The sequence below is a fragment of the Hirundo rustica genome, chromosome 9 (assembly GCF_015227805.2).
Source record: "Hirundo rustica isolate bHirRus1 chromosome 9, bHirRus1.pri.v3, whole genome shotgun sequence".
Lineage (NCBI taxonomy): Eukaryota > Metazoa > Chordata > Aves > Passeriformes > Hirundinidae > Hirundo > Hirundo rustica.
Window position 1 is genome coordinate 27,487,963 of NC_053458.1, and position 17,249 is coordinate 27,505,211.

General features: G+C 42.5%; 1 protein-coding gene across 2 annotated transcripts in view; it reads left to right on the forward strand.

Moving 5' to 3' along the window:
• Window positions 1-17,249, forward strand: part of NOTCH2 (notch receptor 2) — an 82,635-nt gene that overhangs the window by 48,064 nt on the left and 17,322 nt on the right. The window contains exons 12-21 of one of the 2 annotated variants that reach the window (XM_040072597.2): window positions 440-550; window positions 2,206-2,398; window positions 3,975-4,120; window positions 4,625-4,744; window positions 4,855-5,007; window positions 7,852-8,080; window positions 10,451-10,652; window positions 13,143-13,296; window positions 14,230-14,414; window positions 15,236-15,368. In XM_040072597.2, coding sequence (XP_039928531.1) covers window positions 440-550; window positions 2,206-2,398; window positions 3,975-4,120; window positions 4,625-4,744; window positions 4,855-5,007; window positions 7,852-8,080; window positions 10,451-10,652; window positions 13,143-13,296; window positions 14,230-14,414; window positions 15,236-15,368 — 1,626 coding nt within the window. Of the gene's footprint in view, window positions 1-439; window positions 551-1,675; window positions 1,830-2,205; window positions 2,399-3,974; window positions 4,121-4,624; window positions 4,745-4,854; window positions 5,008-7,851; window positions 8,081-10,450; window positions 10,653-13,142; window positions 13,297-14,229; window positions 14,415-15,235; window positions 15,369-17,249 lie in introns of those variants that run through there. The other variant, XM_040072598.2, reaches the window with a different exon arrangement.

Here is a 17,249-nt window from a genome sequence, read left to right on the forward strand (position 1 = left end):
TGGCGTGTGCTAAATTTGAGACAGGTAATAGTGTATGAGAGTGTCATTTTCACGTTGCTTTTCCTTACTGAACTTTGGTGTGTTTGTGTGGATTGCCTAACCCTCGCTGGTGCTGCAACTGATCTTGGGAGAATTTGCTTCCTCTTTGCTCCAAAAGCAATCAGGCCTGCAGGAAAATTAGGCATAGTGTTCAAAATGTTTGTTCCTTTGTTTAAATGTTTAGTACAAGTCCAGGGTCACGTTCAGTCAGCACCCAGTGGCTCAGATGGCATTCCTTGGTGTTGCAGTGCTTCTGCAACATCACCTGTTTAAGCTGCCCCCAGCATGATTTTGAAGCAGGTGGGATTCTTAATTTGGCTATTTTGGGAAAACAGTTTTGTTGTCTTCTCTGTAGAATTTACCCTCCTTATTCCTCTAACTCCTTCTTTTTCTTTTCTAGGAGTAAACTGTGAAAATAACTTTGATGACTGTGCCAGTAACCCTTGCATTCATGGGGACTGTATTGATGGCATTAATCGCTACAACTGCGCCTGCAAACCTGGATTTACAGGTAAAGTCAGCTACCCAGGAGCTCTGAATTGTTTTGAAGATAGTTATCTGAGTAGCCAGGGAAGCTGTGCTTTGCATACTGACTGCGAGGGATCCAGGCTGTATCTCAGTAAATCCTAATCTTTGGATCTTAGCATCTTACATTACAGCCAATTCTATCAAGCAGAAAAAAATGGCCTAATCTGTGCTGTGAAATGCCATTCTTGTTAGGTAATTAAGTCCAATCCATGGTTCTTGGGTTTTATAACAAATAAACCCACGTGACTTCAGTTTGTTATTTACAGCCTCTTTCCAGGGACAGAGAGATTGTGGGCAATATGAAGAGGTGTTTGATTAGACTCTGCCTTGGGCTTTGACCATGAACAGTATTTCTGTTTCTGTGAAATCAGATCATTGGCTTGGTGTTGCTTCCCGCTCTGAAATCTTCAGATGAATAACCTGATTTTTTCAGTACTTTTTTGTCATAGCATGGTCTGTTCTGTTTTCTTTTAAAAATTCAAAATTTCTTTGGTACAGTAAAAGTGGGGCTGACAAAAGAAGTGTTTAGACACCTCTGGATCCATGTTTAGAACTGTGAGTCAACATCAGGGTTATTTCTGATGGCTAAAGCACATTTCAGCACTGTTTATAAGAGCATTTGTGTTTTGAGCCGTGTAGGGTAATACAAAATAATTATTGTGAGGCAGTTGGTACGGTTTATTACAGCTTTCTCATCACAGTTGTTACTGTTTATTACTGAATGATTCCAATTAGAATAGATCTGAAATGCATTAGAAAGAGCACTAAAAGGTTTCATGTGTCTTGCGCTTTTCTCTTGGGGTCTTTCTAAACTCCTGATGCTCCTCCCTTCCTTCCTATGGCTCTGGCATGGTGGTACTCTCTAGTCCCCATAATAAGATGAGGGATGATGCTTATCACTCTCGCCTGCCACTCTCCTGTGTTGCTGGCACTCCATATTTGTTATCCTGCTGGATCTCTTACTGTGACGCTGTTAAAAGAATTCAGTAATATGATGAACTGGCATATTCCAGTCTTTAAGGAGCTGGCTTGCAGTGGGGTCTTGTTACTTTGTCATTTCCTTCTTTTAAAAATGCTTTCAACTTACTGCATCATTCACTCTGTTTAGCTTTCCAGCCTCACAGGACCTTTTGGTCACTGCTTCAAGGATCTTGCAGTCGCAATCAGAGGCAGGCAAAACAGGAAACGGTGCTTTTTAGAGCCCCTTTTGCGCAATAAACCACAAGAACTGTATTTACTGCAGACATTTGGGCAGTATTGGTTGTTCAAAGGGTAGGTACTTCAAAGCACAGGAGCAGGGCTACGACAAGTGGCTCTCAAGAGGTTTGTTGCAAGCATGATACAGCTGAGTGATTTTTTTGCTTTCCTAATCAGTATTAACGGGTGATTTTTTTTAGTGGAGATTATGGAATGGTTTGTAAATACCTGCTGAGTGTAAGTGCTGTTTTCCAGGCAAGGAAAGTGCTGAATCTCTCAGAAATGCTTCTCTTGGCTTGAGTTAAAGCACGGAGGCATGTGAGCTCCATGCTGCTGCTTTGGCTTCCCTGAGCTGTGTCTTGGTGTGTGTTCTTGGAGGCGTGCAAAGCCAACACTCTTCCAAGAAACGCTGCTCAGTAAGAGTTGTTTCTTTCCTTCTAGGCCCCCGCTGTAACGCGGACATCGACGAGTGCACGTCCAGCCCCTGCCACAACGGCGGCACGTGCATAAACGAGGTGAACGGCTTTCGGTGCGTGTGCCCTGAGGGCTTCCACCATCCCCACTGCCAGGCCCAGGCAGATGGCTGCCTCAGCAACCCCTGTGTGCACGGCAACTGCACGCACATCCCCACTGGGTAAGGACTCGTTAAGCCTGCCTGCTGCCCTCTGCGTTATTGTTATTTGCTTTATCCAGACTTCCAGCGTCCGATTTTTCTCTAATTTCTCAGGTTAGGATCCCAATTCATCCGATGCCTGTGGCATAATCACAGTGAGGCGTAGAGCTTCATTCATCAGCTGGTGTTTCAACATAGGCTTTTCTGTCCTGCCTTGTGCTGTGTGCTGGTTTTGCATGAGCATGTAGTGCAGGGTGTACTGCCACCTAGTACACCACCTACCTACCCTCTAGAGGGAGGGTGTAGGGATTCTAGTGAGTTGAGTGAACGAAATTAAAATAAAGAAATGGTTCCAAATTAAATCTTTGGGGATTTAATTCCCCATCAAAACCTAAAGCACTGAGCATGAGGACTGTCTTTATTGGCTAGTGCTGTTCTATTCCATCAAAACCTAAAGCACTGAGCATGAGGACTGTCTTTATTGGCTAGTGCTGTTCTTCCTAACCAAACACTGTATCAAGGGATAGACTGGCAACTTTTGCTCTAGGGATGGATATCTCACCCAGGACACTTTGTCCACTGCTGAGATTTTGTCAGCTTTACTCATATTGTTGCATATCTGAGAAAAGAAAGGAAGATTCTCTCTGGCTGTTTTGATGGCAGTAGTTGCTTCTGAATCTTCCCATCGAGGAAGACCAAACGCTCATTTTGACAGCCTTAAATCAGGCTTCTTTTTTGGTAATGGTAAGTGTGGGGATGTTTTGTTTGTGAAAGTTCTCGACTGTACATGGAATAGCCTTCCAAATATGTGCTGCATCCTGGGAAGTGTTGTCAGCACTTGGGCAAGGAAGTGATTTGTTGCTGCAGATAGCTCTGAAGGGCAGGATGCAGCACTTTCCCTGGAGCTGGCAGGAAGGCTGCCTTTATTGCTCCTTCAGCCTCCTTGTAAGCTTGGAAAACAGATTTTTGTGCATCTTGTCTGTCATCTGTCACCTGCATTTGTGTTTATACCCACATACACCTCACTCTATGGCAGGTGAAAGAAGCTGTGTTTGCAGTGCAGGGAGAGAGGCCAGTGTGTGTTGTGTGGCCTGAGTCCAGGGTGATTCACTAAGTCCTTGCTTCTCTGTCATGTGGGTGGAGTGTGCTCTACTTCAGATTTTGAAACGTGATGGAGAAGATTGCTGCTGCTCCCAGCCGGCTGTTTTCATTTCAAACCACTATTTGGTATTAAATCAGTCTAGTTATCTTGGGAACCTATTGTTTTTCCCTCCACTTTTTTTTTTTTTTTTTTTTTTTTTTTTTTTTTTTAATTTTTTTTTTTCTATCTTTGTTTGAATGTGTTGAGATGGTCTTATCAAAGCAGAAACATACTGCTGGTTGACTGAACACTTTGTGAAAACTGTTACGAGAGAAGTGTGGTTTTAAGAAAGGGTTTATTTTCAAAACTATACAGCTGGGGTAAGCAATCTAAAGTAACTGAGGGCTCTTCTAAAGAGAATTCTTCTGGTTTTCTCTACAAAACTAATGTGCAGAAGAAGTTGGTAGGGGAGTTACTTCAAGAGGCTCTAAAATTACTGCTGTTTTGCCTTTCAAGGTACAAGTGTGTCTGCGACCCAGGCTGGACAGGAGATTACTGTTCAACAGAAGGGAATGAATGTAAATCAAACCCATGCCAGAATGGAGGAACTTGTGAGGATCTGTTGAATGGATACAAATGCACCTGTAGGAAAGGATTCAAAGGTGAAAATTCAGAGAAAATTTATTATCTTTTCCCTTTTTACTTCATTACACCTTTAGTGTTGTTTCTTTTCATTAAACTTTGTGGAAATAGTAATCAAGATGGGAAATGCCATGGCTGTATAAAGTTAAATTACAGTCAATGCCTGTAGTCATGATACGGTAGTAGAACACTTAACAAGGGCTTGTCTAAGCCTTGCTTGGGCTCATTAAGAAATGTCCTTTTGGATTCTTAGCTTAATTTTCTTTGTAAATAATAAAATGTACATAAATGCCCTGGAAATTAGAGGGGCAGTAAACTCAAAATGACTGTGGCTACTTCTGCACTGAGCCCACGAGGAGTGCTCTGCTCTCCTTTTCCTTCTGCTGACATTTTTCAAAGTGTGTCAGTGCTGTCCACAGCAGTGTGGGATAATCATGTGAATTACAACCTCTTTGTTCATTCTTCCAAGAAGCACCAAGCTCTTACCTGCACATTCTTCTGCTTTTTCCCATTCTGTTCTCCAGGTGTGAACTGCCAGGTGGTGGTTTCTCCTTGTTCCCCTAATCCTTGTGAGAACTCGGGAATCTGCCAAGAATCTCCTGACTCTGAAGGCTACGCCTGCCAATGTGCCCCTGGCTGGGAAGGTAATTGGGATGGGGAACATATTGTGCTTTCAGCACTGAGCAGTGCGGGCACCGAGCCTCTTGGCCATTGCTTTGTGAGGGGTCTCACCCTTGGGCTCTCCACATTTCAGGGGAAAGATGCACGGTGGATATTGATGAGTGCCTCTCCAAGCCCTGCAAAAACCACGCTCTGTGCCACAACATCCAGGGCAGTTACCTGTGTGAGTGTCGGCCTGGCTTCACCGGAGGGGACTGTGACAGTAACATCGACGACTGCCTGTCAAGTGGGTACCACCACATTGCTCAGCGTTTTCCAGTTTTTCCTAAAAATGAATTTCCTGGCTGCTGTTTGATAGATTCTGTACGGTCTTTTATGATCTCTTGCCAAAACGGGAAAAAAACCCCAAACTTCAGCTTTGTGATGTTTGAGGCAGTCAGAATCTGTCACGTTCGGCTGCTAGAAATGGACCAAGGTGTCCTAACTGATTGAAGTTGTTGCTCCCAGATCCTTAACTTGAAAAGGTCCATGGAGTTTACATACCTTAATAAGAAGCACTGGTAAATGCAAAATTATATTTGCCTGAAATTTTAATCCACCAAGTGCCACTGCAGGGCTTACCTGTATTTCAGTGTAAGTTTGATTGAGGTGTGGTGGGAATCTGGGGTACAGCAGTCCTTCCTGAAATGTCTGTCTGACATTAATATTCTGGGAAGAGTGGGTCCTGTTGCAGTTCCAGTCAATCCATATTTGAAAACAAATTAAGCAGCAGGGAGGCCCTCTGTTCTGGAAGTGTCAGTTGCAGGAGGGCAGCCCATACAGTGATGAGTACTGAAACAGCTCAAATTGCAAGAAAACAAGTATTAATTTCATCTCCTGTTTATAAGGGAAACCATGTACATAGTAACTTCTTTTTCTTACTGGGCATATTCTATATCATCATCAGATAAAATCAGAGTCTCTTGAGAAATGTCACGTGTTTAAAAGTTTATCTGTTACTATTTGAAAAGTGCTTTATCAAACCTTGGAGGAGTTCACAAAGCTGTAATTCTTAGATTGGCTGGGTCTTAAAAAAAACTCAACCAAAAGAACAGAAAAACTCAAAACAATCTCCCCAAAACCAAAAAAAAGACCCCAAAAAACCCCAAAACAAAACCCAAAAAAAAAAACCAAAAAAACCCCACAAACCCAAAAAACCAAAAACCAACTAACTCCCTATTTTTTACTGTCAGCTTAAAACCAAAATGGAGTTTTGAAGACTTTAGGCATGAACTTAGCAAATTGTGTTTTGCATTGGAAAAAAAAATGTAAATTCATGACTGCTGTAGAGAAGGATCCAAACAAGTCTGTTAGCAAAAGTTACCGTGGGAGCCCCCAGAGCAGCACTGCTCAAAGAACTTCTGAGGTGTCTGGCTCAGCCTGAGCTTTTGATTCCTTCTTTCTGAGCAAACAGGTACAGCACAAAAAGTGTCACGGTGCAGCGACCCAGAGCTTTGCTTACTGAAGCCAACAAAATCATTGCCTGTCCTGTTAGTTTTTGTGTGGGTGTCTGAAGATTAAAACGTTCTCCCAGTGTTCATCTTTCACTCCCCAACAGCTGGGACATCTCTATCCCTCCTCCTAAGAGTTCTGAGAGCTGTGAGATTCACCCTGTGTTGTCTTAGGCAGCACACCCATGAGGCTGAAGAAGCATTTCACATTACTGCCACAGCTGATTTCATTTAGCATAACAAAAACCTTCCATGCCTTGAGCCAAATGTCTTTAATCTATGAAGCAAACAAACCCTCCAACTGCAGGAACTTATTGAAAAGTTGATACCGGAGTCTCCTCCTTCTGTCAGTAAATGTGTGGCGCAGAGAATTAATGCACAGCTTTTGGCTTCACTCATACATGGCCGACTGCCACAGGCACAACATTTTGTAGCTGCCAGGGGTCTTGCTTTGAGTGTGCTTTTTCTCTGCAGTAGTCAAACGGCCTTTAAATGGACGCCAGGTGTGTCTCATAATACAAATTTTTGACATGTGAGCATATTTCTCCGTCAATAAATGAGCTTTAATTACCTTTCACATTTCTTTTCTTCGTTTCCCAGTAAACAAGTTTAGCTTATGATACTTACGACAAACTTCAAATTTTTGGTGGAGTCTGTTTGGATTTTCAAGTTCATATTTTAGTAGTACTTAAAAAAAGTCCTAAATAAAAAAAGGAAAAAAAAGGCTCAGTAACCTATTTTTCAACCCCCTTGCTTTTTTCTCCCTTTCCTCCCCCCTCCCAGTTTCCCTCTCTGCCTTCACATATTAGGCTTTTGCTCTATGGAATGTAGAGTAGAAAAGGAATCTGGCTTCAGGAATGTGGGTCTTAAATCCAAAAGTGGAAGGAGAAAAGCAGGAAGAAATTACTGAAGGGCAGAAATCTTTCAGGCAGATTGGTACTTGTGGAAAAAGAAACACAGTAGTAGGAGGAGGTGGCTTAAACCAAAAAACAGTGGTATAAAAGTAGCAAGAACATGGCAAGGATAAAGAAAATATCAAGGAATGCAGTGATTGAGGAGAATCCAAGGTGTGTAGGAGTTGGTGAGTTTTTCTGCCAGCCTTTCCCCGATCGCTCGGTGATGCTGGGAAAAATGTCAAGTGCTCAGTAATTCATAAGTGCTCATATATGTGCTAATATACACATACAGTTTGATTTCACTGGACTGCTTTCCCGCTGAAAATTAAGCGCACAAGTTCTCTCTTGTGTTAAGTAGTCTGGAAAAAAGAGAATGGGCTGAGTTCTCTGATGAATAAAACTCGGTTAGGAAGAAGAAACAGTTGCTGCTCTGTTTTAATTGTATCGGTAGGCATCTGTCACAAAAGCAGCATTTGAATTTTAAACCGAAAGGCTTTGGGTTTTGCTTGAACAAATTCCAACAGAGAAACCTTTAGGCCCTGAAGGTTGGCCTTGAGCCACACCTTCTGGTAAATTTGTTATTAATACTGCTTTGCAGTTACCTGTTCCATAAAGGTGCTCAGAAAATCTTGTTAGTACTCTGTCACACTCCAGGCTGTGCTGACACTTTTTTTTTTCCCCTCGAAACAACTGCTCTAGGCCCTTCACTATCACCCATTTTAACACTCACTGTGATGCTCCTAGATCCCTGCCAGAACGGAGCCTCGTGCGTGGATGGCATAAACTCCTTCTCGTGCATCTGCCTGCCTGGGTTTCACGGGGATAAATGTCAGACAGACACCAACGAGTGTCTGAGCGAGCCGTGCAGGAACGGGGGCACGTGCACCCACTATGTCAACAGCTACACCTGCAAGTGCCCGCCGGGCTTCGAGGGAACCAACTGCGAGAACAACATCGATGAGTGCACTGAGAGGTGAGTGGGGCACCGTCACACTCCGCCTGCTCCTGCCCTCCAGCCAGGCCTGCTCAGAAGCAGCTTTTAGCTAGGGGACTTCTCCTTTCCTGCCGTTTTTCGCAGACATACTTGTGATTCTTGCAAGGGAAGCTGGCTCAGCTGAAACACAGTTGCCTGGTGCTCAGTTTCTTCTAACGTTCTTCTACACAGTTCCATCACAGGACGGATGTGACGGTGTTTAACAAAGGTTAAAACAGAGATGCTAGCTTGCTGAGATATATATAAATAATTCATATTTTTATAAGGTCATTATCACGTAGGGGAGGGGAAATAATTGTTTATGAATGACTGCTCTATTGAGAAATACAAAAGCTGCAAAAAATGGAAGCAGTGGCCAACTGTTAGAATGGCAGCAAAAATAAATTGGTCCTGGGTCATTGGCAACAAATAATATGAAGAAACCAGGAGAAATACTAAATCCACTGAATTCTGTACTGGAAAGATCAATCATCCGAGATCTTTTAATGCTCACAAATTGGATGTGGTTTAGCGGTGTCGAGATAAAACCTGACATTCTTTCTAAAGGGGGAGGTGTGGAACTCATTTAAAATGCTTAACAGCTGGTCCTTATATAAATTGTTCATGTGGTAGATTTAAGAGCTCTTTGAGAGTAAAACATGTGATTCCATCATCTGCCTGCATATTTATTTTAATCTTTGTTAGGACTGATAGGCGTAACTTCAGATTCTCAAATGGGAAGCAATTCTAACAATTTCTTTAAAACTTGCAATGGTTAAAAAATAATTAAGAAGAACTCCCTTCTAGTCTAGTTACCAGAGACAAATTATGCAAAACTCTTGGTTTTCTTAAGTATTTTCTGCACAAATAGAAAAGATCTTTCCTACCTTTTATAAAATTGCATTTGAGGAGGAGGGATTTTAATACCTTTTTCTTAAGAGCAGGATTGTGTCACTGATGAGGGTGTGTTTAATTTGCACCACAGTTGTTGAATGGAGTGGAGTATGCTGGGTGTTTTAGCAGAACTCCTGGCTCTTCCTTGAGGTTCATCCTGTTTTTGTTTTTGTTATCAGTCAGGACAGGAACCAGTCTTGCAGGTATGAATTAAGGATGTAGCAATTTTCAACTCTCTGGCAAGCTAGACCAGTCACACCTTCTCAACCAAAATTACCGGGCTGTGCTTAAGAGCACCGTGGTTGTTGGCTAATTTGAATTTGGGTCAAATGATTCTTCTGTGTGTTGTGTGAGACGCTGCCTATGAGAGAGTACCCTCTCCTTTTGGCACCTGCTTTCAGTGAAGCACACCAGGTGATTTGGGTTCCTCTGTCTTCACTGCTTTGCCATGAGTGTAAATGGCAGTTTGTTCTCTCTCTAAAACAGAATTCAGCCCCCAAGACAGAGAAACTTCTCTGATAAGCAGTTGTAACGTTTGATAAGTAGGTTAATGTTGACATCACTACTGTAATCACAGCCAGAATTCCGATATTTAGAACTTGCTTCCCTGCACTGTGAGTTCAGGGAGGTGAGTCAGTGGCTTCTCTCATGGAAATACCCTTTGACGGGGCACAAAGCAGATAGCAGGCATGAATTTGGTTTGTGTGCTTTATCAAACTGATTATCTTAAGTCTGATCTAGGGTTTTTCTCAGAGGAGCAGGAGTTCCTTTACGAGGAAAACTGAGTCAGTTTTGCATGAGGCATCAATTCTCCAGGCTTTCCCAGTCACTTCTCCCTAGGTCACCTAATCTGGCAGAATTTCTTATGATCAGAAGATTGAGGTGGGGGAGGGGAATAGTTCCTTTGATCTGAATTCTGCCAGGGCATGTATAAGTAGTTTTACAAATCAGGACTTAAGATTCTCATGAGAAGAGAAGGAAGGGATTTAGCAATACCAATACTTTCACATAATTCCAGTGAAGAACATGCTTGTGTTTTGCATGTTGTATGAATTTTTTCCTTGAGAAACCATACCCCTGACTCCTTTGAAGATGTTGAAAAAAGGCAAGTTGTTTTGTTTCCCATAATTTGTAATACAATTGTAATTTGTAATAAAATTTATCAGTTTGAGCAAGTCACACGAGGTACTGTTTGCGGTCACATTGAAGCTGGGAAGATTTCATTAAATAAGTTACATCCATCACTAATGACTCATTAAAACCTGTGTTACTTTCTTGGTCTGCTGAGGTAAAAGTGAACTGGAATCCCCTAGGTTTGCTGTTTTCTGATTTATGCTTCTTCAGCCAGAAGTTAGCAGTGATCAAAAGATCCTGCTATCTGCTTTTCTCTCTTATTTCAGTCATGTCTGTGTTCTCTTGTGTCTGTGAGCTAATTGCATTTTGTCTGAGCTCACCTTTCGTCCTCCTCTCTTGCAGCTCCTGTTTCAATGGAGGCACTTGTGTGGATGGAATCAACTCCTTCACCTGCCAGTGCCCGCTGGGGTTTACAGGACCCTTCTGCCTCACAGAAATCAATGAGTGTGACTCCCATCCTTGCCTCAACAGGGGCACCTGTGTGGACAGCCTGGGCACATACAGGTGTATATGTCCCTTGGGCTACACTGGCAAGAACTGCAAGGTGGGTGACTTCTTGTGGCATTGCTGTTTGAGCTGTCCAGCAGCAGAGGTGGCTGGGACAGGTGTGAGGTGCCAAACGTGCCTGAGCTCTTGTTCCTTCAGACCTGGTGAGGGGCGGTTGGCCCATTAGGTGCCTCTGTTCAGAATTGGAAATCATTGAATGGACTGGAAGAGACCTTTAAGATCATCTAGTTCCATCCCCTGTCTATTTGCAAGGAGGAGAAAAGGGGTTATTTATGAGAACAGGTGTCACTGGAACGTTCTAGATTAGTTTTCTTAAATGAAGACCACCTGTTACCCTGGAAAATGGCTGCATTTCATTCAAAGCATAAAATTGTCCTGATTAAAGACAGAGTCTGTATTTTAAAAAACAAAACAAACCAGCAAACAAGCACAAAACAAAAACCAGAATATCAATCTGATTAGCAGGATTTAGATTTAACTGGTTCATTTTTTTACAGGGAGGTAAATTTTAATCAGGGTTGATTGTAAATTTTTTTCATGAGAAGCCAGAAGATATTTTGGGGCAGTAAATGACATGCTTGTCCTAGTCACAACCTCAATAAAAATCTCTAGCCTTACTGGCACACTCGAGTTCAGGCAGTTTGCAGTTTTCCACAGGAGCTCCAAACCCTGTGCACTGTAAATGACTGACTAGTGCCTATTAAAAACTCTAACTTGGCGTGGCACAGTGGAAACAGAAGGATGTTTTTCAAATCAGAGTTCTTTCTTTTGATTCTGTTCTTATCAAAACAGCAAGAAAGGTTTGAGACTATTTCTGCTTTTGGAATGATAAACTCTGTATTGGCTTCCTTCACCAGCAGTGAAATGAGTGCTGCCATTTAAGAAAAAAAAAAAAAAAAGGTGAATTTCTTAAATGGCTGGAAAACACTACAATTTTGTAAGAATTTTGCAGCTCTTTTTTGTGCCAGCTTGTCTTTGTAAAGCAGCAAGTGCTGGAAAAAAGCATTTTAGTGGCAGTGGGGGAGGTGCTTTTTCAGAAGTATGTTGCTGGACATTAAATTGTCAGGTCTGCTTCTAGGTATTGCTAATGGAGGAAGTGAATGCAAAGTAATGAAGTGATAGAAAAAAGCAACCCCTCTGCTACCCTAATTATGCATTCTGGGCACACCACTTAAATCTCATTGGGAGAATTAGCATTGAGAGTGATGGTGAAGTACTGTGAAGTTCAGTAGTTCCTCTTCTGTTATGTTTGCTTTGTTTTTACTGGAGAAAAGGATTAATGTTCCTTTCCCCAGATTAAATGCTGTGCATTCTCAGAAAGTCTGCTTTATGTTCAGAGAAGCTTGATTGTAATGTAGTACCCATTTTATACAAGGAACCAGAACTTTCTAAATTTATAAGTACTACTCAAAGCTGTATTGGGGAGATTTATAGATTACAGCTACACTGTAGTTCTTGTCTTAGTGGTAAACTGGCTTGACCTAATTAGCAAAGCTAAATAAGCAGCACAAAATCAGACAATGATTCATAAGTTTTAGAATTTGCATGTAAAACAGTCAGCTACTCATTACAAATGCAGAAGCAAGAGGCTCGGTGTTTTTTCTTCTTCACGCTCAACTACATGTGATAAAACTTAATTCCAAGTTTCCTTTTGGTTGCCTGTGAAAGCACAGATTTTTTTTTTTTTTTACTTTAATCTTTGTAAGGAGACAGTTTGCATCTGAAAAGAGGAACTTTCTGCAATTGAAATTGCATTTTACAGCCAAAATTCAGTGCTACTCACTTTAAAAACCTCACCCTTCCTCAAGTCAGCTTGAAATCAATCAAATAGCTGTATCAATTTGAAGACGAATTGCTTAAAAAGGAAATGATGGTTAGTGCCTGGTTTATATTACATCAGACAGTTATTTTGGGTCTTCACTTTCATATGGTGATTTACTGAGTTTTAGACTCTTTGTTTTTATATGAGAAGTCAAGAAAAGCAGTATACTTTGGCCCATCTTCAGTTCATAAAACAATTGTGGGGTTTCAGTTGAATCTTGGAAGACAGAAAAAGAGAGACCATACTGCAGCAAATGGGGCCAAAAGCAGATATGGTGAGCTAATGATAGAAAGGAAAAGTATGGATCAAAATGTGGAACACATCAATCCTCCTCAAAAAGCAGTGAAGATGGGGGCAGTTAGGGAGAATAGCTGGAAGCCTCCTGCTAATGTGGAACGAGAAAGCTAGTCTGAGATAAGCCCCAATTTCTCAAACTAAGCCAGCCAAAGATCCACCTTCATGGTGAGGTGTGAGAATTTTGAAATACTGCTGCCATCTGGGGTTTATTCCTCTATACACTTTTACTTTCCTAGGCATATGAGACTGTAAAGTACCTGGCTTCTGCTTGGGAGGTTTTGTCCTGCTCTTTCCATTGCCACAGGGAATTTGTATTGCAGGGCTCCCTTTCTTTGCACCTTGAACTTGTTCTCTGAGTGCTGTTTCTCCTGCATTTGCCACATTTCTCGTGGGTTTTCCCTTCTGCAGTCACTCGTGGATCTGTGCAGCAAGTCTCCCTGTAAGAACAAGGGCACGTGTGTGCAGACCCTGGCCCAGACCCGGTGTGTGTGTCCGCCCAGCTGGACCGGCGCCTACTGCGATGTGCCCAACGTCTCGTGCCAAGTGGCAGCTTCACAGAGAGGTAAATCAGCATCCTCTGTGCTTCAGATGGAAACATTTCCCCTTGCCTCCCCTTCCCCCCTGCACCTGTGCACATCCCAGAGAGCTTTGCCTCTAGGTGGTTGATGATGGTCGCTTCTCAAGTAAAAATACTCTCCGCGAAGGTGTCAAGACTTTCTTGGTTCTCCCCATCACAAAAATATCAGAAAGGAGGAATTAAATACTTTATGAGGGCTCAGAGTTTCTGTAGCACTGTTTTACACAAACTGCCTTTTTGGAAAATGCATCAGCCCTTCATGCTAAACCCCAGGCAGGCTAAACCGCAGGTTTCTGATAACCCCAGGCAGGCCAGGTTTAAGACATGTTGTCCTTGTACAAGAAAGACATCTTGGAACTCATGGTAAGTATTTTTGCAGAGAATACTGATTACTAAGTGCATTATTTAGCCCTATAGGTTGTACCGTGGCCCCTCGAAGTAGTCATTTTCTACTTCTGATGATGTATATGTAAAAGATTTGGTTTTTAAGTGAATTTTGTCTGGCAAGGTGACTTGTAGCCTAGGCAGATGGACACTGTCATGCCATTTTTGTCCAGGAAATCCAGACAAGCAGATTCAGTGTCAAGCTCCCATGCTTTTTGGGGACATTCTAGGTGTACAAGCATTGAACCTTTACAGAGCAGCAGTAGTACTTCAGATACGTATTCACCAGCCACTGCTAAAGTAATACAGCAGTACAAATAGTTCATGCCAGTGTTAAATTCAGTGATCGAAAGAGGACAGAGCAGTGACTTCATTTGTAAGCCAGTTTTGGTAATTTAAGGAGTAACTCTTCAATTTTAAAGCTGCAGCATTTCAGATTGTTGAGCATACCCATATCCATTCCTGTTTGAGTCACCAGCACTGGCAGCAAGCGCGATTTCCGTGTTTGCTCACCGGATTTAACTTTGGTTTCAGGAGTCCCCGTGGACCAGCTGTGCCAGCACTCTGGTCACTGCCTCAACGTGGGGAACACCCACCACTGCCAGTGCCAGGTGGGTTACACTGGCAGCTACTGCGAGGTGCAGCTGGACGAGTGTGACTCCAGCCCCTGCCAGAACGGAGCCACCTGCCGGGATCACCTGGGCGGATACCAGTGCGAGGTAACCCCGGGAAGAGGGATAAATGCTTGGGGCACAGTGGTGCAGAGGAATCAGGAGAAAACACGTGCAAGTGGCAGAGTGCCTTCAAACAGGGGGTAAAAGCAGCCTGCACCTGGAAGGAATTTTTGATTTGGCTGTAGCAAATACAGCGCTCCTGAGAGGTTTTTAAGGCTGAATTAAGAGGTGGGATTGGAGGGAGCTGTGGTTGGATGAGCTTTTCAACTCTTTGTGTCATTGGAGAGGGGGTTTTTATCTGGAAAGGCTTTTTGCCTGAGGTGTGGTTTATCTTACAATATTTGTAAAATGTGTTCAAGGAATATTGTATTTTCCCTGTTGGATGGGCAATGTATCCCTTGCCTCTCAGGGTGGGAAATAGTTTCCACTGCTTTCTGTTTCCTAACGCTGATGCAGAGAGCAGTGTAGGCCATGAGGTTATTGTATATCAACCTCCCTAAGCTTTTCAGGATGGTGGAACACCTTGGAAGCCCATGCCCAGAGGGAAAGGATGAGTTTTACGTGAACCTTAAGCCAAAACTCCTAAGCCAGTTTCAGCGCTAGAGGGTATCAGGATTTGATCTGCTCTGCTTTGCAGCAAGCAAATCACTTGAATCCAAATTTGCAGCGCCCTGTTACGTGCCACGTGGTCGAGCTGTGTGCTTAAGCTGCTGGCTGTGCAGCCCTTGAAGTCACTTGCAGTTGTTCAGCTACAAAGGCAGCCCTAATGTGCCCCGTGGAGGGCTCCTCTGTCTGTGTTAGCCTTTCTCAGGTGTCTGCTGATGTGTCTGTTAGAAGAGCGTTCACACTTATTTCTCTGCCGGCAGTGTGTGGCTGGATACCAGGGTGTCAACTGCGAATATGAGGTGAATGAGTGCCAGTTCCAGCCCTGCCAGAACGGAGGGACGTGCATCGACCTCGTCAATCACTTCAAGTGCTCCTGCCCACCAGGAACTCGGGGTAGGAAGCTCAGCAATTAAGTGAACGTTACAAGCGGGAATTTTCCTCTTTGGCTGCTGGTTTCACAGACACAGTTTAAAGGGAATGCATTATGTTCTTTGAAGAATGTTCCCAAAGTACACTGGATCCCTTGAGACACATATTTTCTCTTTAAAAATAAATGCTGTGCTTTTTTTCCCCTCCCTTTTAATTTTTTTTCTTTTAAAGGGAATAGGTCGTGGCAGTGTCCCTTGGGAATGTATGATCTCTTTGGCAATGTGGATGCATGAGATTGGTGTTAAGGTCTCTCCACAACCTATCTGTTTTGATACAGTAAATCCAAGGTTTCTTTTTGGCTAAGGTGCTATGAAATAAGTAGGAAACTTTCTTAGTTCTTGCATAACTTCCAATGTCCTTGACTTGCTTAAATTTTTGCCCTTCATTGCCCTCTATGCTAGAGACTTTTGTGGAAGAGAAGTGACTCTAGGCTACCTTAAACTATTTCAGTGTATTTGAGCTCTTTTATTAAAAGCTCCTTAGGGGAAAAAAAAAAAAATGAGTAGTCCACAGTTTATATCAGTAGTTTTCAGTAAGCATGATTCCACAGCCTGTTTATTGTCAGGCTTCTTGAAACCTAGCCTTCCCTTTTATATCTGACCTATGAACCTGGCTTCTACCTTAGAAAATACACAGAATTTAACATTTTAACCCATCAGCAAATGCTTTCTCACTTTATGTTCTTTTTTAAGCTTATTTCTCGAGTCAGTTAAAAACTTTAAGCTGCTCTGAGCTTTTTCTTTCTGAAGCGTGTCATCTCAATGTAGGTGAAATCTTCAGATGTCAGATAGAACTAAATTCTTGGTTGAATATCCCCCTTGGTTGATATTGAAGTAAATATAAGTACAATTAAAAAATAATATATTTGCCTCCTGCCCATGCATATCACCAAATCATTCACTTTAGTGTGGCTCTCAGCACATCTCCCCACTCTGAATAAATGTTTATTTCATATGTTTATTTCATTGTAAATCATTGCACTACCAATCCTTCATGTATTGTTCTTAATATTATTCTTCACCTAAAAAAAAAAAAAAGCAAAAAAAGTGCAATAGAACAAAAGCAGAAACAAACCTGCTTTTTAGGTCTCTAGACCCAAGAGTGTATTTATGTACCAGCAACTTGCCAGAATTATTGTTGAATATTGCCAAAATACCATTGCCAGAATTTCTGTATTCCACTAAATCCCCCACTGTCCTTTGAGAGGTTCTGAGTGTGCTGCTTTTAATCCTTCAGTCTTCCTTTGTTGAGATTAATTACTTTCTGGATGTGACAGATTTTTTTTTTTTTCTTTTTGTAAATGAAAGGAACTGGAGCAGATTTGATAAAATTATTTAGGATAGTAAAACTTAGCTTTTGTCCGTGGCCCAGTTTTTACTGATGCCAGTGTAAGCATCCTCCATATTTAGGTGAAAGACTTTACTTGCTGTGGTTGGAACAACAGCAATAAACCTGCTAAGCTTCCCCTCTCTGTCCCCTTGTGCAGTGGAAGCAGAACCAGCGCCAGACCACGTCCCTTGAAAGGCAATCCCACAGGGAGGAGAGGAAATTGCGCTCCCTGGCTGTTGGTGGGGGTTTGCTTTAGGTCCCCAGAAGCCAGACTGGAGAAATCAGTGTTTTATCACAGCTGCTTTTTTTGTTGGTTTGCTGTTGCTTGTTTTACTGCTGTTGCTACAAACGCTCTTTGTCCAGTCCCAGGGTAGCGTGGTGACAGCTCGCAGCCTTTCGGGGACAGCACGGGGCTCCCGGGCTCTGCTCAGTCTCAGGGCTATATCAAGTGCATCTTTTTTGGGCTTGGTTTGGTTTTGTGTTTTTAATTATGACCTTAAATTAAGTCAACTATGA